The sequence below is a fragment of the Bombyx mori genome, chromosome 16 (assembly GCF_030269925.1).
Source record: "Bombyx mori chromosome 16, ASM3026992v2".
NCBI lineage: Eukaryota > Metazoa > Arthropoda > Insecta > Lepidoptera > Bombycidae > Bombyx > Bombyx mori.
In genome coordinates, this window is record NC_085122.1 from 8,082,251 (window position 1) to 8,103,741 (window position 21,491).

General features: G+C 36.2%; 2 protein-coding genes and 1 long non-coding RNA gene across 17 annotated transcripts in view; 1 reads left to right on the top strand and 2 right to left on the bottom strand.

Annotated features, from left to right (window-relative positions):
- The window catches only part of LOC101736450 (apyrase), a 31,730-nt gene extending 30,507 nt beyond the window's left edge, over positions 1 to 1,223 (bottom strand). For 2 of the 15 annotated variants that reach the window (XM_062673036.1, XM_062673035.1), the window contains exon 1: positions 642 to 873. The gene's annotated coding sequence lies outside the window, so the exon portion shown is untranslated. Of the gene's footprint in view, positions 1 to 618 lie in introns of all 15 variants that reach the window. The other 13 variants (XM_062673034.1, XM_038016260.2, XM_062673045.1 and 10 more) reach the window with 11 other exon arrangements.
- Positions 1,184 to 16,121, top strand: LOC134200341 (uncharacterized). Its single transcript, XR_009975211.1, has 3 exons — positions 1,184 to 3,095; positions 7,707 to 13,931; positions 15,215 to 16,121. It is a non-coding gene; the product is annotated as an uncharacterized LOC134200341 (long non-coding RNA).
- Positions 3,200 to 21,274, bottom strand: LOC101744182 (probable ATP-dependent RNA helicase kurz). Its single transcript, XM_038016263.2, has 19 exons — positions 21,086 to 21,274; positions 20,213 to 20,395; positions 19,716 to 19,905; positions 18,803 to 19,312; positions 18,276 to 18,491; positions 17,868 to 18,109; positions 17,277 to 17,423; positions 16,605 to 16,754; positions 16,228 to 16,393; positions 15,196 to 15,415; positions 13,647 to 13,875; positions 12,959 to 13,087; positions 11,946 to 12,086; positions 10,719 to 10,874; positions 9,651 to 9,846; positions 7,786 to 8,010; positions 5,941 to 6,082; positions 4,977 to 5,179; positions 3,200 to 3,334 (listed from the first exon to the last, which is right to left on the bottom strand). The coding sequence occupies exons 1-19, from the start codon at positions 21,158 to 21,160 to the stop codon at positions 3,258 to 3,260; spliced, it is 3,597 nt and encodes a 1,198-aa protein (XP_037872191.1). The 5' UTR covers positions 21,161 to 21,274; the 3' UTR covers positions 3,200 to 3,257.
- Between the last annotated feature and the right edge of the window lie 217 nt (positions 21,275 to 21,491).

The window sequence follows — 21,491 nt, forward strand, 5'->3', positions numbered from 1 at the left end:
AAAAAAAAAAAAACTGGTTACTGGTTTACTGGTGGTAGGGCCTCTTGTGAGTCCGCGCGGTTAGGTACCACCACCCTGCCTATTTCTGCCGTGAAGCAGTAATGCGTTTCGGTTTGAAGGGTGGGACAGCCGTTGTAACTATACTTTAGATCTTAGAACTTATATCTCAAGGTGGGTGGCGCATTTACGTTGTGAATGTCTATGGGCTCCAGTAACCACTTAACACCAGGTGGGCTGTGAGCTCGTCCATTCCTATAAGCAATAAAAAAAAAAAAAAAAAAAAAAACCTGTCATATTCGACAAAAAGTTGAACTTGCCCGAAACTTGGCAGGTTTCTATAAAGTTCATGGTCAGGCCCTTGTTTACTATACGGTTTTTTTTTACAATAACCTAATTATTCGCTTGAATGAGAAATCGTCGTTTGAAAACTATTGCGCGTGCTTGCCTTGTACCCGTTATACGCTACACATAATAATCCAAATCATAGACAAACAAATAAAAGATTTAAAAAAAATTTATTTTATTCACGTATCATTCATTTGGCTTAACCAATCAGTACTGCTTTTTAGTCAGTTTACAAGAATAAACCACCAAAATCGTTAAAAGAAAACGCCTTACCAAAATAAAATAATAAAACAAACCAAGTATAACCCGACACTTTTTAAATTATCACTTAAAAATCAAACGAATATGTACAATAGGGTTTAATATCAGAGAATATTTAAATCCCGGTTACAAGAACATTGTCGAGGAGCAGTTATTTCTCAATACGGTTTACGACATAATTAGAAATTTTACGTTCACCACGCGCGAGTACGGATTGTTCGCATTAGGCGAACGTCAAACTAGGACTAAGGTATGAATGATAACGTTATGTTGAACGTTAAGGCGGCGTCACGACTTTTAAGTAAATTTTTTAACACGTTCACGAAACACAACCCCATTGAGGCTTTGTTGGCAATAAAAAAAAAATTCACTGATCTAAAACGTGAAATGTTGTTATCACGAGACAGTTTTCAGTGCGGTTCTTGTAATCTTCAACTTTTAACAAAGAAGTGATTAACAAAATGACGTTAGGTTCGCGAATTTAGTTCTTTCGGTAAGTAATTGTTTGATTTGGTGACACTAAATAAAGCATTTAACTACGAAATGTAGATAATCTCATAAAGTGAATTATTGAAAAAATATTACATAGTACGATTTGTTAATTTCGTGAGTGAAGAGCCTTAAGACTTTGTCACATTAAATTGTCACGTATAGTGTCATAATATCTACGAAATGACAGTTCACCGTGACAAATCTTGTTGTAATTTTTTGTTTAAACCTTTTTGTTTTTAAAACGACTTCTACGGTTTTATCTCGCGTCTGTTAATTTTATTTCATTGTTTCGGGCATTTCGAATGCTTTAAACAGTTTTCTTGGTCACGGATGATTAAATTGTTGTATACTAGCGACCCGCCCACGCTTCGCTTCGGAAACTGTAATTTATTATTGATTTCTCCACTATTTAATGGATGTTATTATACATATAAACCTTCCTCTTCAATCACTCTATCTATTAAAAAAAAACGCATCAAAATCCGTTGCGTAGTTTTAAAGATTTAAGCATACATAGGGACAGACAGATATAGGGACACAGAAAGCGACTTTGTTTTATACTATGCAGTGATTCACATTTGAATATCGCTAAATAATAAAATGACAGTAATAAATGTGAGATTAAACTGTGAAAGCAGTTCTAATCGTGTCTGCGACTCGTGTGATGTATGCCGCCCACCTGCTGTACAAAGTTTCCCGAAATTCCTGATCCATTCTGAATGGATTCCTCGATTCACGAATAGCCAAATCGCTCTACGAAACTACATAAGCTATCTAGCAAGAGGCCAAGGTAGATCTTCATATTTTCTCTTGACAATCGATTAGATCAACCATTGATAGCAGTTTTTCAGACGAAACCTTAACTCGCTTGCTATTATCAGTAACGTGTTTAGATAAAATTTAGTCGAACGTGATTATGATAACCATTATGTCGTGACAGACGTTCGTTAAGACATCCGCATCCTCACAATCTATGCGAGATAAAATATATTATCAATTGATAATATTATAAAGCTGAAGAGTTTGTTTGTTTGAACGCACTAATCTCAGGAACTACTGGTCCGATTTGAAAAATTCTTTCAGTGTTAGATAGCCCGTTTATCGAGGAAGGCTATAGGCTATATATAACATCACGCTAAGACCAATAAAAGCGGAGCACCAATAAATAATGTTTCAAAATCGGTTTTTTCCCTTTTGAGAGCTTCTGCTGCGTGCGCTGCAGAAACGGTTAAAGTTTCGCAAAAGTAATGTATGACAGAATTGTTCCCCTTTAAAATATCGAAAAAAAAGTCCGCGACAGCGTATGTCTATATATTAAGGTTGGCTCACTATAACGTTTTTATGCTAACCAAATTTGTTCTACAATAAAGCATTATTTGTGAACGCGGACGAAGTCGCGGGCAAAAGCTAGTCAATTGATAAAACGAAAATAATAGACTCGCTGTTTGTTGACTTTGACGTATTTAAAATTACAAACGTTTCCGTAATTACGTACGAATAATAATTAATTATTTCAGTTTTATTATGATAATTACATATTTCAGATATTACTACTGACTTTTTTCGCTTATCATTAAAATAAAATTTACGATATAATTTCGCGTTTTTTTATCATCATACTACCAGACGTGACAGACGTTATCCTGTCCTAAATCTGAAAATTATAAAATCTTTTTCTCTTCGAAAATCTCTCTTAGAAAAATATTATTAATAAGAATTTTTTTTAGAGGACCGAATGGAAAATGTAAATCATTCTCGATTTCGTTGGAATACACACAAAAAAAACCATCAAAATCGGTCCAGTCGTTTAGAAGGAGTTAACTAATCTATCTAAAACTAATCTAATATACACACGGACAGAAGCATTACATAATATATTAAGATTATATGCGACATTTAGAAGACTTCACAGTTTTCGTGGCTACTAATCCGCGAAAACTGCAAAGAATTCGAAAAGTCGTATTGGTTTTCTTCTAGTGTTTCAAAATTTTATGAGTGTAAGTATATTTTCAATTGTAAATTCTCAGTCTTCAGTAGTAATTAGTATTAAAATTCTCGAGTCTCCTCTCGACAGTGCTTCTCAAAGTTTATTAAAAATCAATTATTTAACAAAGTACATTTATTTACAACATAGCTAATAAAATATTACAATTACATATTCATAATGGCGGCCAGTACAATGTAGCTTCGTTATGGGCTGACTCCGGAAGCCACTTCAGATACTCTTCAAGTAAGTCTGTGAAGAAAAATCAATGTTTTTTTCGGTATAGGTACCTATTTTTATTGCACACTAGCTGACCCGGCAGACTTCGTAGTGCCTCAATCGATAAATAAAATACCTAAACTTTTGTATAAAATAAATTTAAAACAAACAAAAGGAATCCGTCTGACGGGGGACACATCAAAGAAAAAACAAAATTGTTATTTTTATTTAATTCCGAGCATTTTCATATTTATTTACATTTTAAACTTTCTCTGGACTTCCACAAATCATTCAAGACCAAAATTAGCCAAATCGGTCCAGCCGTTCTCGAGTTTTAGCGAGACTAACGAACAGCAATTAATTTATATATATATAGATTTATTATCTCATTTATTCATTTTTTTTATTTAGTCATCACTATAAATATGAAAATGCTCGGAATTAAATAAAAATAACAATTTTGTTTTTCCTTTGATGTGTCCCCCGTCGGAGGGATTCCTTTTGTTTGTTTTAAGTTTATTTTATACAAAAGCTTAGGTCTTTTATTTATCGATTGAGGCACTACGAAGTCTGCCGGGTCAGCTAGTAAATAATAAAAATTGAACTTTTAAAAGTTTGTATTGTACCTATCTAATTACATTGTAATTAATAGTAAAATAAACCAAAAACAAAATTACGCATATGAAATTATTCTGACATATTTTAATGATATATGAAATTATTTAATTAATGTATTATACTTATTATACGATTTTACTCGGACATATTCTCTGAATCACTTGATTCTGAACTCTCTGACCTTGATTCGGAATCATCTTGTAAGTTTTTAATTTTTTAATGATTTCGTCCATCACACTACAAATGTCATATAAGCCGCACCAATAAACGAATCTAAAATGGCAGCGGCGATCATGCGCTCTCACTCTAAACTATTGCTGTCTTTAGTCGCATACGGCGCGTACTGCATGCAAAAAAAATATCAGTTCTGACTGGTAAATAATATGACCTCTCACAAACGAGGAAAAGTCCTTCACAGTGATGCCCGCGAAATCGTGTATAACGTTTTTAAATACTTTGAAGAGGAAAATAATCTCGAGAAATTAAAGAAAATAAATCCTCATTTGTTTTTTTATATTTTTTTTTTAAATAAACAACTTTTTCTTTCTATGTTTCTTTTTGTTTGTTGACCCTGCCATCTATCAGTGCAGGTACATAGACGCCATTTTCGATTCGTTTCTGTATTGGCGCGGGTTATATCAGTAATGACAGCAAGTGCCCCCGCCTTTCCGTCCCACCTCTCAAATACCTAAGGCGCGGCCAACTAGTTGCGCCCGTACAATAATTCATCGCTGATCTAATGCTAAGTGTTCCTGTCCAAATTACCTACGAGTCAGGGTTCGGTTCATAAGTGTCTTTATTAGACATTCAGCCATTGCCATTGTCCATAATACACGGGAACATACAAACTATGGGCCGTTGTATAGGGGCCGTACATTATTTGAGATGCGATACGACACGTCCCAAGGTGAGGGGACATTCGCGTTCTATGAGCTCCGAAAACCAACTCCAACGTACAAAACAAACACTATAAGCCGCATAAACGTATTTTGTTAAAAATCACTAATAGAAAAAATAGCAGAAAGAATAGCACGAAAACTTATTTAATTAAACTTACAGTTTTTCTGGTCTTCCCAGATTTTCCTCAACGACTCCCTGGTACTGGTTCTTTTCATTAACAAAGCTTTTAATAATATCTCGGTTCTGGGCTGCAGCTTCGCCCACGATTTCACCATCGTCGACGGTGGTGACAACAAAGAGGGCGTGTACTTCCGAAGTTTGGGAAACACTGACCCCTCCAGTAAGAAACGCGCGAACCATCTGTAAAATGGTATATTTTGTACAAACGTGTCCAGATCATGAAATCAAAGTAATCTCTGCACGGGTTCCAAAAACCCATGCCTAAGAAGAACCACCGAATCTAAATAACCAGTCATATAATTTTGTTGCTATGTAACTAATTTTGTGAATTAATTCATTAGCAGCAAGGCAGTAATATATTGAAACAAAAAAACTGACTGCTAACTTATGAAGTTATTTTTGCAAAATAATAAATTTTAGGCTAATTCGTGGATAGTTTATTTTTTTCTTTATTGTACTTTGTAGACAACATATCAGTATCATATAGTGTCAGATACATGGTAATGGTGTGCAATGTTTTTTTTGTTGATTTAATCATTTTTAATGCATAATTAAAAAAAAATATTAACATTCTACACTCCTTTACTGGTAGTAGGACCTCTTGTGAGTCCACGCGGGTGGGTACTACCGCCCTGCCTATTTTTGCCGTGAAGCAGTAATGCGTTTCGGTTGGAAGGGTGGGGCAACCGTTGTAACTATACTTGAGACCTTAGAACTTATATCTCAAGGTGGGTGGCGCATTTACGTTGTGGATGTCTATGGGCTCCAGTAACCACTTAACACCAGGTGGGCTGTGAGCTCGTCCACCCAACAATAAAAAAAAACCTTTTCGATATAAACTATAAGTGTGGAAAATTTCATACTCCTCTGTCCGCGCAATTTTCGTAAAAAGGGTTACAAAGATATTGCTTCACGTATTAATTTAAATAGATTACACTTACCGGTAGCGTTCAATTTTTTCGGGCATTTCGATTTCAACAACCGGCAGCTCCCAGCCCGCCTTGCCGAACGTGCCTTTGTAGTGACATAGGACTTTACCAGTTACGTCTTCGTAACGCGGCTCCGGATCAGACAGAGGCTCACCTTTGTAGTAAGAAATATTTACTTTATCATATATAGTAAAACATATTTATTCGCGGGATTTATGTTTATGTTTACATTGTTGTTTACATGTTTATGTTTACATTTTACTGGTGGTAGGACCTCTTGTGAGTCCGTACGGGTAGGTACCACCACCCCGCCTTTTTCTGCCGTGATGCAGTAATGCGTTTCAGTTTGAAGGGCGGGGCAGCCGTTGTAGTTACACTGAGACCTTAGAACTTATATCACAAAGTGGTTGGAGCATTTACGTTGTAGATGTCTATGGGCTCCAGTAACCACTTAACACCAGGTGGGCTGTGAGCTCGTCTACCCATCCAAGCAATAAAAAATAACGAATTGTAGTAGCCAGGATAATGATAATGAGATGAGAAAGAGATAATGCCTACAATATGTCTGGTCACGAAAAAAAAACAGACAGTGTGGAGAACGACATACAAAAAAAAAACCATTTTTTTCAGTCAGTGTTGCAAGTATTTAAGGAAAAACTTTTTTTGCGACTACCCACTTTTAGTGAAGCCTTATTATGGGTTTGAATTTACGCGGTGCAATAGATAATCAAAAGGAATTTTCGGGGGCAACGCGAGGAGCGAACTTGTGTGAATTGTTTTATTTTGTCTATTTAGTGTTTCTTCAGATTACGTTTTTTTTATTGCCCTTGTAGGCAGACGAGCATACGGCCCACCTGATGGTGAGTGGTTACCGTCACCCATGGACTTCAGCAATGCCAAGGGCAGAACCAAGCCGCTGCCTACCGCTTAATACTCTCCACAAGCCTCGTTTGAAGAAGGACATGTCATAGCGCTCGGGAAACACCGTGGAGGAGAGCTCATTCCATAGCCGGATGGTACGTGGCAAAAAAGATATCTGGAAACGCACTGTGGATGACTCCAGGTAGTATGGATGAACTCTACTCCGGTGGCGGACGGAACGATGGTAAAAACGAGATGCCGGTATCATCTCGAACAATTCCTCAGAGCACTCCCCATGGAACATACGGTACAAAATACAGAGGGAACCGAAGTCCCTCCGCATGTGTTATAACGGTGGTTTATTAACTGTTTAGAATCCGTGAAAGTGCACAAATTTGGGGAAATTAAACAAAGCTGCTGAACGTAGCTTCTAGAGATCCTCCAAAAAGTCCAATGAAAAAGTCTCAGTAAATGACCACCATTTTACTGATATTATATTTCATCACATATCATCTCATTGGTAAATGTAATTCGTTTTTAACCTTTTGACTGCTGTGTAGGTCACTGGTGCCCTACGTGGCGCACTAAGGTAATTATGTGGATTTCTATTACTAAGGCGTCGGAGTATCTAGTAGACTCTGGGAAATACGAATACGAAGATACTGAGAATGAATATATTTCTAAGAGACCTAAAAGACTAACATACATTAAAAACAAAAGAAGGCAAATTTAGGTAATCCAGGCGCCTCAGTAACAGAAATCGACACAGTTGCTTCAGCTCGCTACGGAGGGCACCGTTGACCTATATGGCAGTCAAAGTGTTAATTATTTATGTTATGTCGCGATTAGTTTCCTTCGTTTTTTATTATTCATAAACTGTAAATAAATAAAACTGCGAATTATAAAAATCTTATTAGGTACTTGACACTGGCTAATGCACAAGCCGTGCCGGAGCAAAAAAAGAAGAAGATAATCAATATAGACTTAGAAGCTTACCTAGATTGCACAGCTGCGGCACGTAGACGGGCAGCCATTCCGGTTCGATGGCCGTTACGTTGCTCATCACCATCTTCCTTCGTTCCTCGGCGCCCGTCTCGTATAGCTGCTGGTACACCACCCACTCCGGTATCGTTTTGCGGAGCACCGAAGCCGAGTGCAGATGCACGGGCTCCTCCAGGTCGCCGCAGTGGTAAGCGTACTTGAATTTCCTTTTGTCTTCGCCTGACGTCGATTATGTTAATCTATACATCGACGCTTGAAAAGCAAACGTGACCAAGCGACAATAACTGCTTTATACATAAATGATAGGCAATAACCATATTCGATGCGCAAAAAAAAATATTTCTAGGTCTATTAAAATAATTTCTATCCTACAGCTAAATTCGTTAAAATAGATTTTTTTTCAGATATTTCAACTTTAAATTAATCTACTGTAAAGTTCACGCATTGTCGCTTAGTAATGTTTGCCTTTCAAGCGTCGATATTAATACGTGAAGCAAAAAAATTTTTACGAAAATTTCACGGACGGGGAAGTATGAAATATCCCACACTTATAGAGAATATAGAGAAGAAGTGCACAATGCGAATATTTTTTTTTTTAATTATGCTTAAAAAATACATTAAATCAATAAAAATAAAAATTACACATACTACAATGTATTTAACACACACACACGCATGCATACTATTTGTTTATTGTCAAACTATATAGAGGTAATGCCTTATCTTTATATATATTACGATAAATGTACTTGGGAAAAGTACGCTTTTACCGTAAATGTGCACATTTGCCAAAAATATAGGTATATGGGAACTGTATATAATTTATATGTACATTTCCCGGAAAATGTGTACTCTTGCCTTTACGTTTTGATAAAATTGCACACTCTTACCTTCATGTTTTAAGAAAAGTTGGAATACAAATAAATTAATAGTGTTGTCGCAGTAAAAAAATATTTATTTAAATAAACATAATACAAAAGGCTTTAATAACGGAAATAATTTTAATTAAAAAATGTAAATGACAAACAAAACATACTTTTCTTTGCATAATAATATTGTAGTGGTGCGCACCACATTACTAGCACTTGCGATTTCGGATTTTGTATGCCATGGTCACATTTACCAAAAGGACATGGTCATTGTGAATTCAAAGTAAGTATTCTTTGAAATTGTAAATGTTAGTTGAATGCACATTACCCAAACGAGGAGGCAAATGTGCACATATACCGGAAAATGTGTACATTTGCCGCAATCTCTACTTATATCGTAACATAAGATATATACAAAGATAAGGCATTACACACGCTACCATTTTTAGGGTAAGATCACAATTGATGATTTAGTTCGACCTTTAGTAGGTCTGGTGGTAGGACCTCTTGAAGTCCGCGCGGGTAGGTACCACCACCCTGCCTATTTCTGCCGTGAAGCAGTAATGCGTTTCGGTTTGAAGGGTGGGGCAGCCGTTGTAACTATACTGAGATCTTAGAACTTATATCTCAAGGTGGGTGGCGCATTTACAAGGTGGGTGGCGTATAGTAGTTGTCTATGGGCTCCAGTAACCACTTAACACCAGGTGAGCTGTGAGCTTGTCCACCCATCTAAGCCATAAAAAAAGTAACTAATAAAGAGCGTGCGTGATAAATATACGGTGTAAATAGATTCAATGGTCAAATTTTAATTGAATATAATTAAAGGTTCTCTTACGATTTAATTACAGGTTTAATTTTTAATTAAGATTTACTCTTTTCCTGACGTCACCTTAAGCCGTAAACGCAGTTCTAATTAAGTCTACGACTAATTATGTCTATGTCTACGATGGCGATAAGGAAAATACTAGAAGTATATATATAAATAAGTACCTTCTTTGACCTCGTCCAGGCCGATTTTCCTGCCGACCTGATCTCCGAGTCCACTAAGCACCAATTGCCTGAGCAGCCTGGCTTGCTTTTCATCTGGGGGCTTCATCTCGGGGTCGACGGAGACGTCCACGCCGGCAACACTGAGATTTATCTCCGACGCCAGCTGCTTACGTATCTTGCGTATTTCTTTGATCGCCTTAAGCAATATGTAGATGTTGACAAATAATGAAGGCTTCAACTTAATCTGTCTTAAGTTATAGATTGTGTTGGGTCTTAAGTGGATACACTGAGCCCGTAGACAGCAACAACGTAAATACCGTCACCCACTTAGAGACAATAGTTCTACATCTGTTTTTACAGTACAACGGCCCCTTCTCCCCTTCCCCCCACTCCTCAAACCGAAACGCATTACTGCTTCACGGCAGAAATAGGCAGGGTGATGACACCCACAAGAGATCCTACCACCAGTAATTACGTAAATTATAATTTTGCGGGTTTTGATTTTTTTTACACGACGCTCTATTCCTTCACTGTGGAAGTCAATCGTGAACATTTGTCAAGAACGTATTTCATTAGAAAAATTGATACCCCCGGCAGCCTCGCCTGATACGAATGGACAGGACGTCTTATCCTTTAGACTACGACGGCTTTGAAATTATTTTTTAAGGGATTTTATGACCCGGTAACTAAGACATTTAGGTCAAGTCTTATTTTAATTTTAATGATAACTTTTTTATATGAAAAATGATATTATGAAACGAAATGAAGTTGATTATTATGAAACATGGCATGAAATGAAATGAAATGACTTTGAATGACTTTTTCAGTGAACTTTTTGGAGGATCACGAGAAGTTACGTCCAGCGGCTTTGTTTCATTTTCCCACATTTGTCACACTTTCACAGATACTAAGCAGTTAATAAACCACCATTATTACACATTTAAACCTGAAACATTTAGACCTAAGAAACACTAAATAAACAAAATAAAACAAATCACACAACTTCACTCCTCGCGTTCCCGCCAAAAAGTCAACGACTTTGAAACTTTCGAGTCAATGTTGCCATACCTTTTCCCTCAATCCGTATTTAGCACAGAATAGCTGTTCTTCACCCTTCCGATGTGCATATTCAGCCGCGCCCACAGCACGGAGCAATACTCCGGGGTCTCCCAGCAGCAGCGTGTGTCCCGTCGCGGGCCAATTGTCAGCTTTCCCGGACATCACCTGTAAATTTGCGTCCCTTAGGTATATATTTCTTCCAAATCTTGTGTGACCTAAAATATGACGACCCTACCTCATCGCGTGGGTTTCATTAGGATAATGAGCAGCAGTATACTCTGATACAAAATTCTCCAAAAAAATTCAAATAGTATATGAGAGGAAGTGTAAAAATAGCCCCAGTGATTGATAAATTAAATGGTTTAGCGTGGTATGGACGTGTGATGCGTAGAGGGGAGATGCATGGGACTAGATGTATGGAAATGGTAGTGCAAGGTAGAGGTGAAGAGTTCGAAGAAGACATGGATGGAGTGTGTGAATGACGATGTGAGAGAGGGAGAGGAGTGAGTGTTGAGATGACGGCTGATAGAGAAGAATGGAATAGAAAAATTCGCTTTGCCGACCCCACCTAGTGGGATACGGTGGAGAAAAAGAAGAAGCGTATTTCTGACATGAAGCAGTAACGCGAAGTGTTACTTGAAATCCTAGTGCACGATCGGATTTGAAGACTTATACTACAAATTATTATAATGAACTAATCAATTGCCATCACATGTCCGTCTGTCTGTCTTCGACACCGATAAACATCCTATATGTACTTAAAATATCTAAATATATATAAAATGGGCATTAATGGTGTAAGTTCATAAGCCTGCACAGTAAGATACCATTATTCGGCCTATTACTGTAATAATAATGCATTACAGTTTGAAAAGAGGTAAATCATCGTATAGATTCGATATCGTATCTCAACGTAACTGGTGGAATTCACGTTGCGATCTCTCTATGGGCCGTAATCAAAAGATTAACTTAAATAACTTTTTACTGGTGGTAGGACCACATGTGAGTCCGCACGGGTAGGTACCACCACCCTGCCTATTTCTGCCGTGAAGCAGTAATGCGTTTCGGTTTGAAGGGTGGGGCAGCCGTTGTAACTATACTGAGACTTTAGAACTTGTATCTCAAGGTGGGTGGCGCGTCTACGTTGTAGATGTCTATGGGCTCCAGTAACCACTTAAAACCAGGTGGGCTGTGAGCTCGTCCACCCACCTAAGCAATAAAAATAAAAAAACTTACCTCTGGTACTGTTAAAGCGGCCACCAAAGCTATAGTGTACGGTAACAAGGCCTGCTGATGACTGAGCGCCAACATTTTCCCGTAACGCGGAAGCAAAGGGAACGCCGAAACAGCCTTACCTAAAGGCGTCACTTTTAGTATCTGTGGAAAAGAAAATATTTTCACATCATTCGTTTTTTTTTTTTTAATGTATTTCAAAAGAGTCTATTATGTTGTATTTATATCGAGGGGCAAAGGGTTATTTAGTTTAAAAGACCTTTCTACAACATGACAAGAGTGCCGTTTGAAGTTTAAAATTTGGAAAAATAAATCATCACAAAAAAACTTCTTCAGCTATTTGAATGAGGTAAACTTAATTGAAATTCAATTTAAAACATCGGACTTTTGATGCTAATACCAAATAAATCGGACCTTTACTTACAAAGACAAATGTCGCGTATTAAGCTAAATGTTGTTTAAACCAAATTATTAATCAACCCTCGATATGAATGTCTCAATCAGTTTTTATAAAAGCCTGTATAGGTGTTATTTTTCGACTTCCTCCAAATAGGTTCAAATACTTCTACCTAGATAGTGGTATTTGCAGTCGCCACAAGTTTTTTTTTTATCGCAAACTATTTTATAGTTTTCCTTGAAGCGAGCCAGTAACTTTCCGACGGGCCACGGCAGTTAAGCATTCGTGTGCCTGATTCGGTTAAATGGCGCTCAACAAAACATGTCCGATTACGGTGGTCAATACTTTTTTTTTTGTTGCTTAGATGGGTGAACTAGCACACAGCCCACCTGGTGTTAAGTGGTTACTGGAGCCCATAGACATCTACAACGTAAATGCGCCACCCACCTTGAGATATAACTTCTAAGGTCTCAGTATAGTTACAACGGTTGCGCCTCCATTCAAACCGAAACGCATTACTGCTTCACGGCAGAAATAGGCAGGGCGGTGGTACCTACCCGTGCGGACTCACAAGAGGTCCTACCACCAGTAAATCGTTGATTACTAATAATTATTCGACCTCCTCTTGGCAATTCCTGCTTGCGTTCTTCGAGTCGTGCCTCTCGAGTATCCCGAGAGTTTCAAGGCGTTTTTCGGCCAAACGTAATTGTAAACGATCCGGCGCCGTCGGGAACGGAAAATTGACAACCTGCCAAATAAAAAAAGATTACTTAATAAAACTTAACATACACACACATCAATCAATATCCGGGTCAGCGAGTCGAGATCACTTTTATTAAGCGACTCGACTGCATAGTCGGCGACCATTTTCAGGAATCTCCTTTTTTTTAGTATGGCAATCGGTTTTTTGCGTTTCCGTTGTTGCCATAATTATTAATTTAAATTATAAGTTTGAACATTATTATCGTTCTATTGTCAAAGACTTTACTTCTATGATCACAATTTCGCTAAGGCTACACTATAGACAAATAATATTAAAGAAAAACAATATTAATCTATTCAAAAGTTGACCACAGACTTTAACAAGTCAAATACACGTTAGTGTGTTTCCTTTGGGTTACCATTGGGTTAATTTATTTTTTATGCATTATTTTAAGAAAAATATTAGCATTCTGCACTCCTTCACTATATTATGTATAAATGTGAGAAATTTCATACTACTCCGTCCTCGCAATTTTCCTAAGGGATACAAAGTTTTTGCTTCACGTATTAAATATATAGATTTTAAAATAATGACGTCATCAGACCTTATCGATGCCCATGCACTTCATCATGAGGACCAGGTCGTCGACGGGCCTGCGGCAGAGGTCAGGCGCGTGCTGCGGCGGGCAGTCATGCTGGTAGACCGCGCTGCTGTACAGCCGGTACACGTGGCCGGCGCACACCCGCCCCGCGCGCCCCGCCCGCTGCCCGGCGCTGGCCTGGCTCGTCCACACAACGCGCCACGCGCTCGCGCCCGTCACGTGGTCGTGTACCCTGCGACACACGATCCACCACGGATGCAGACGCTACAGATATCGCTTTCGGACCTTGTGAGTCGCAAGAGCCAAAAATTTCAATATTCAAAGTTTCAAAGTTTTTTTTTATTGTCCTTGTAGGCAGACGAGCACACGCCCCGCCTGATGGTGAATGGTTATCGTCGCCCATGGAGCGGCTGAATGCCAGGGACAGAACCGAGCCGCTGCCTACCGCTTAATACTTTCCACAAGCCAAGGAATGAATTGAGAATTTTAAAGTGTTGGTGAAGTGTTTTAAGTGTTCTAAACGTCAATACAGTCTTAATTTAAACTTCGGTAGATAAATTATTTTATTTATCCCGAACTCAAGCACGTAACAATATATTATACAAGTACTAGCGACCCGCCCTCGCTTCGCTTCGGAAACTGTAATTTATTATTGATTTCTCCACTACTTAATGGATGTTATTATACATATAAACCTTCCTCGTCAATCTCTCTATCTATTAAAAAAACCGCATCAAAATCCGTTGCGTAGTTTTAAAGATTGAAGCATACATAGGGACAGATATAGTGACAGAAAAAGCGACTTTGTTTTATACTATGTAGTGATTTGACCTTTCGCAGTCGAACATAGTGCCTATTTATAAAACCTAAAATCCGGATTTTTACTTTCATATTTCATGTATTACATACAAGCTACTTGTTTTTTTTTTCTACCTATTCCTAAGAGGGTATTTCAGTTACGCCCAGAGGGGTAGGTGAGCTAACGGGCTTAACCTGAGAGAATTTGCTAACACTAGCTCTGACAAAGCAGAGCTTCGCAGAATATACCAACGGATCGGAATCGCGACCCACTGAGAAGATCCGGCCAGAAACGCAGTGGCTTGTGTCTGTAGGTTAGTTCGAGGTGGAGCGTCACTCCAGAAAAAAAAGATGTGTGGTGTCGTGGGACACCGGATAGGAACTAAGTTCCTTATTTATAAAAATATTAATTTTAAGTTATATTAGAGGTATAAAGAAAATAAAACTGGAGGTTTCGCAACAACCCACGGTCATTCGGTAACGCGCGAACTTATTGTGGTACACTTCATTCACGGTTGTTTGCATAAGATTTAGTGTATTGCACAAACGAACGCTCTGAGATCGTGGTCAATGAATAATAAAAAAATATATTCTTTTTTGTTCGTTATTACAAAGTTAAGTATTACACTGTGTGCGTTACTAATAAAAATCTTACGTTACGGACGTTTTTTCCCGGTTAAGGTACCCCTCCGCATCGTCCCATAAGGAACTTCGTTTCAAAAACCCATTAAAACAAAAATATAAAATCACTCACTTCATTTTCTTTTTTCCAGTATCGACAACGTATTTAATGGCCGGTATCGTTAGAGACGTCTCCGCGACATCCGTGCTGACCACGCACAGCCTGGCGCCCACCGGGGGAGGTTCGAAGACCCGAGCTTGCTTGTTCGAGTTTAGCATAGAGTACAGAGGCAAGACCCATAGAGGTTGACGACACGACTTTATTTCCGGCATCAGGGAGTCTTCCTCTGCGTCTGCGTTTAAAAATATATTATAACGAGGTGTGAAAGGATATTTGATTTATGCGATATTCCACTTAATACGCAACATTTATCTATGCATATTTTTAGTATTTATTTGTAGATAATCGTAGGTAACTCTATCTTATATTATATTTATTTTTCACATGTGTATATAAGGAAATTATTTTTATGTAAGTTTATTAAGATATAGCACCGTCCATGCTAGTTTGTTTATTCCTCTCCCTGCAAGGTTGCCTGGAAGAGATCGCTTTCAGCGGTAAGGCCGCCAATTTATGTCACCGTCTATTTTTTGCTTACTCTGAAACTTGTCTATTTTTTTCAAAGATAATATTATTAATACGCTTTCTTTATATAACTCAATTCTGGAAGACGTCGTGGCCTAAAGGATAAAACGACCGGTATATTCGTATCGGGAGATGCGATTGTGCCGGTGTTCGAATCCCGCAGGCAGTCCAAATATTTTTAATGAAATACATACTTGACTCATAATCACGATTGCGGAATAACATAATGAGCAAAAAACAAGGAAAATGAGTAATCACCATAATATAATAATCATAGACCTCGAGTGTCATTTTCAAGACCCCAAGTCTCAAGGTGTATGGCGCCATTCACGCTATGAGGTCAATGGGCTCTGATAACAGCTTAACTATGCCGTGAAATGGATCACCGGTGTGTCACTATGCAATTGATAATATAAATTCCAGACCTGACATAATCAAGAGGTTCAAGAAAGTTCAAGTGTTGAGACCATATGGTGGGTTATTGGGCAAAAGAAATAATAGACCGGTTAAGTAACTAACCTGAATCACTCAAGTGCCCCTCGCTGTCGTCATCATTGCCCACCAAATCAGCCTGACCATCATCTTCAGGCATATCATAATCATCCAAATTGATCTTTGGTAAAGCTTTAACTTTCTTTTTCGCTTTCCTCCTGGCTTTGCGGGCCCTTTTCATCTCTTTCTCAACCTGTATGGTATAAATTATTAGCAGATAATGTTCAAACTGGCTTTAAAAGGATACTCATATAATGAATAAATAAAATAAAAATACTTCTAAAGCGTCTCCTTTTAACAATATGCAAACATGCAGGCTGTTGCAAAATATTTGACCAAATGTAAACTCGAACCCTCAAATTGGTTTTATTTATTTATTTAATCATGATTCAATAATACAATACCTCGTCATCATCAGAGTTGATGTCATCTGGTTCTGAATCGAGAGCAGTGTCAACCTCTACTCCCTTAGTGTTCTTAGTGATCAACTTTGAATAATCCACATCTTTGCGGTACGGGAAACAGGATTTCAATTTCCGGAGTAGATAACGTACCTGAACACAATATAACGATTAGTTATTGAATACAACAGTAAATAACCAAATTTATTGGAATAGCCAAATTAATGAATAGTTTTTTTTTTTATAAAGAATCTGGCTCCCAACGCCTTAGGCATTGATTTTGCCAATGTCAAAGTATTTACAAAAAGGGCAGGTGTTTAGTGCTTAAAAAAAAAAAAAAAGGTGCTTAGAGAGGAAAAAGTTACTAAGTCTAAATACAAATAAATTTGGTCAATAGTTATAGAAACAGTAACACATTCCGTTGAGAACAAAGGTCATTTGTTGAAACTATTTGTATGTCAGCTATCATAATATATTGATGGTATTGTCACCAAACCTGCCCTAAAGTACAAACAACTGAACCAGGTTTAAATAAAACAAACCAACTGTTCCAGATTCCAGATTGGAGAATGAAAAATTTTTTTTAACTATGCTTATTACTTTAGAGAAAAATGAAAGACTTAGATGTAGAAATAATATAATCCGTGTCAATTAAACAAATGATGGGGTTTTTACCTCCTGTTGCCCCGTGACAAATATAAGTATTCCACCCTCAGGCAACCTTGTATGTATTTTTACTGTTTTCCTGAATGCTTCCTTCAAATAATCCTTGTATGTGTTTTTGTTAAAATGCACCGTAACTGGGAACTGTCTTGATTCGATCTGCCATATTAAAAGAAAAATCATGTACATATATTTAAATATTTTTTATACTTATTTTTATTTATACTTATTGTACACAAAAAAGAAAATACAATAAAAACAGATTTAAAAGAATGTCTAAATACTAAGTACAAAGGCAAGCTTAACTCATTCATGAGTTTTCTTCAGGAAACCATTTGCAGAGAGAAATACGATGTGTAAGAGGGGAAAAGTGTGCAATATAAAAGGTATTAAAAAAAACACAACCATTATGACACAAATAAATGCGTAATATATCTAATATAAAATGAAAAATTCATATAAATAAACATACATAAAACAATAACTTAAATACAATTAAAGTGACAGGAAATGTTTCTTCATTTGACTCTTAAAAACATAAAAATGTAAAAAATACATATATTTTTCTGGGAATAAGCTGAACACGCCTGTGGATTTGTTTACCTTTATAACAGGCGGGGGCTGTTTAAACAATCTAGTGTTCTCCGTAAAGTCTTCAACTCTCAATGTAGCCGACATAATGATTAAACGAAGCGGACTGCCTCGTTTACACCTCAACGGGACTATTCTAGACAACAAACCCAAGAGTATATCTGTGTATACGCTTCTCTCGTGAGCCTCGTCTATTATCACAACCGAATACTTGCTTAATAAGAAATCTGATTGAATCTCCTTTAATAGTACACCTGTAAAAAAAAAAAAGATATTTCTATTCATTACCAAAACCAATAGACATCACAAATTGCATTACTAATTTTGAAACTATCAGATATATTATGTAGAATGGTGGCACCCTGCCGTATAATTCTTGACAATATGTATATTACAAAGAACGCTACAGTTTTCACTTACCATCAGTCATAAATTTAATTTTTGTGTCCTTCGTAGTGTTACCTTCAAAACGCATTAGATACGAGACCTCTTTGTTAGTTAAAGCCAATTCATGAGCAACTCTAGCAGACATGGCTACCGTAGCGACACGCCTAGGTTCTGTTACAGCTACCATTTTCTTCTCTGCATACCCCGCTTCATAGAGGAACTGTGGTATCTGAGTTGTCTTTCCACTACCTAAAAGATATAAAAAAAATTATAAAACAGCACCGCACCAGTATAAATAAATAAATAGAAATGAGGTTGTGCCCGCATCACATAAAGTGAATTGAGTATATTTTGGTTTACTTCTTACTCTCTGTACTTATCTAAAAAAAATGGTCTCAATTCCATCAATTTATATAAAAATAAAGAGACTATGCGGTAGTACTTGACAAATGACATAATTTATTTTCTGAACTATGCTATGCATAAGGTTGAAGTGAAAAGTTATTATTACTTTCACAAGAAAAATAACCATCTGATTAAATAATAGGTGTACAATATACCTGTTTCACCCGCAACAATAAGAAATTGATTCTCATTCACTAACTCCATTATTCTCTGTTCCTCGCCGAGTACTGGGAGTTTGAGTCTTGCTACCTGCACTTTAGGGTCTCTTTTCACATTAACATGCACTGTGGGGTGTTCTAATAAAGGTTTTTTTATTTTCACTTTATCTTTAACACTTTTACTGATTACTTTTAATTTATCAGTGATATTATCTTCTTTCTGTTCCTGTAGCGTAGTACTTGTTTTCGTATTATCCAATTTTATAGTTTTGTTGATTTCATTAATGTTGTTGGTGGCCTCATTATTATTTTTAGTCATACTTTCTGTAATATCAATGACATTTTGGGATCCATCTTCAATTGTGTTTGTCACTTCGTCTGTACTGTCAGAATCATCAGATGAATTTTCATCTTCTTCGAGTTCCAATCCAACCACATTGGGATCGTATTTTGATTTCTTCTTTTCGGACTTCTCCAGTTTCAGAAGACGTAAACGTTTTTTAGCACCTAAAATGTTGTTTTCAAATCATTAAACGATTTTTCTAAAATGCAGGGCGTATAGTAAAGCTTTTTAAACACGAAAAGAGAATATAATATAATTATATGGTATATGCAAAAAACTATATTCTTTTGTTGAACACTCCTTCAAGCTTTTTTTTTTATTACTCTTGATTGATTAGTTTGTTTTAAGTTATGGTGGATAACAACCACTGACAGTTGTCTTTTATAAAAACAATTACATACCTAGTATTAAGCCATGTCTAATTGTTATACATTCACATATAAAAATCATATTTCTCCTGTATTCCAAAAGTCCATGGGCAATGGTAGCCACTCACCATCCTGTGGGCCGTATGCTCATCGGCCTACAAGGACAATAAAAAAAAATAAAAAACTTGAAAAAATTTACCAGCAATACTGCTGATCTTCTTGTGTTGTGTTACCTCAGGTTTATCAAAGCTTTCGGTCATAAAAGCTTCGACACTGAACTCATTAAGTTTCCGCAACCCTATTGTTTGGACTGCAGATATGGCTGTTAACTGTTTCACTTCCTCGGGAGTTGCTTGTACTTGTGAAAGTGATTCTAATAGAGCAGCTCTCTGTATTAAATATATACTTGGTTACTAATATCTCAGAACAAACTTCATTGTTGAATTTTTTTATTGCTGTAATAAAGAGAATGGAGCTAACAATCCTTCTCGTATTAAATGGTCACTTGAGTTCACTGACATGAGATTAATAAAATCCACTAGTAATGCAAGCTTGAAACTTGAGTTTGATATCTCAGTTGCATTGCTTTAGATGGATTGACAGCTCATCTGCTCTCAACAAATAATTAATAAAAAAAGAAAAACACAATAATAAGGTTTAAAAAAGTATACATATTTAAATATAGTATGTGCTCACATTTTCTTTTTTCTTTTTTTTATCAACAATCTTCTCCAATCTTTTCCTTTGAGCTTTTGACAGAAAATGTGTCTTCTCTATTTTCTCTTTAACCACCCTTGTTTGCCTCTTCTTAGATGGCAAAGCCAGTGCATTACTGGCATCGGCATTTCCATATTCAGATTTTGCAAATTCTAACTTAATCTGAAAAGAGTTATATTTAAAATTTTATTATTTATATTTATAAATATCTATATTTCTTTATAATTTATACATTAATTATAACTAATTATTTTATTATAATTTGTTTTATTGTAATTTATAATTTATAAGTATTTATATTTATAAATATCTATATTTCTTTATAATTTATAAATTAATTATAACTAATTATTTTATTATAATTTGTTTTATTGTAATTTATAATTTATAAATATCTATATTTCTTTATAATTTATAAATTAATTATAACTAATTATTTTATTATAATTTGTTTTATTGTAATTTATAATTTATAAATATTTATATTTATAAATATAAATAATTCAATATTCACAATTAGTTGGTTTTCATTGGTTTTCCAGAAAAAGATGTTTAAGGGCTCTTTATCACCAAGTGTTTGAGGATGAACAGTAGCAGGAGGGGGAATGAGAGAATTACTCAAACGTCGAAATATAGAGCTTAGCCGAAATATTATGACAAAAATTTAAAAGCTTTTATTCATAACCTACTGTTAACTTTAGCTTAAATTATCATTACACTTGACAGTGAGACGCGAGGTCACCGGCCCATATCTTAACACATTAAAAGATGTAATAGCATTTCAGTTGTACAACCCTATCCATACATTTCTAGTTTCTTGATGTAATTCAACATGTTATAAAAATTATGTACCTCATTAGTTTTTGAATCATCAATATTTGTCTTTACAACTTGTCGTGCCTTACTATTGTATCTAGACTTTCCCATTTTTATTTTTTTATGGAAAAGAAATTGAAAATTCTAATTTGGATATAGCTTTTCTCTTTCACATGTCTACAATGTGGTTTATTTGTTTTGACTTTTGGTTTGAATTTTTTTCATTTGATTCGTCTACTGAGCTGGCAATGGGAATTTAAATCATAGAATATATATTTATAATAAAAGCCGAAGGCAGGTCTGTTGGGTTAAATAAAGCCGAATGAAATGAAATAATTGATTATATGATAAAACAAAAAACAAAGAGTTCCTTAGCGGCTTATAAATCTTATGTTAGGTACATGCTTAAGCTTAACATACTAAAGTAAATAAATAAAGCAAT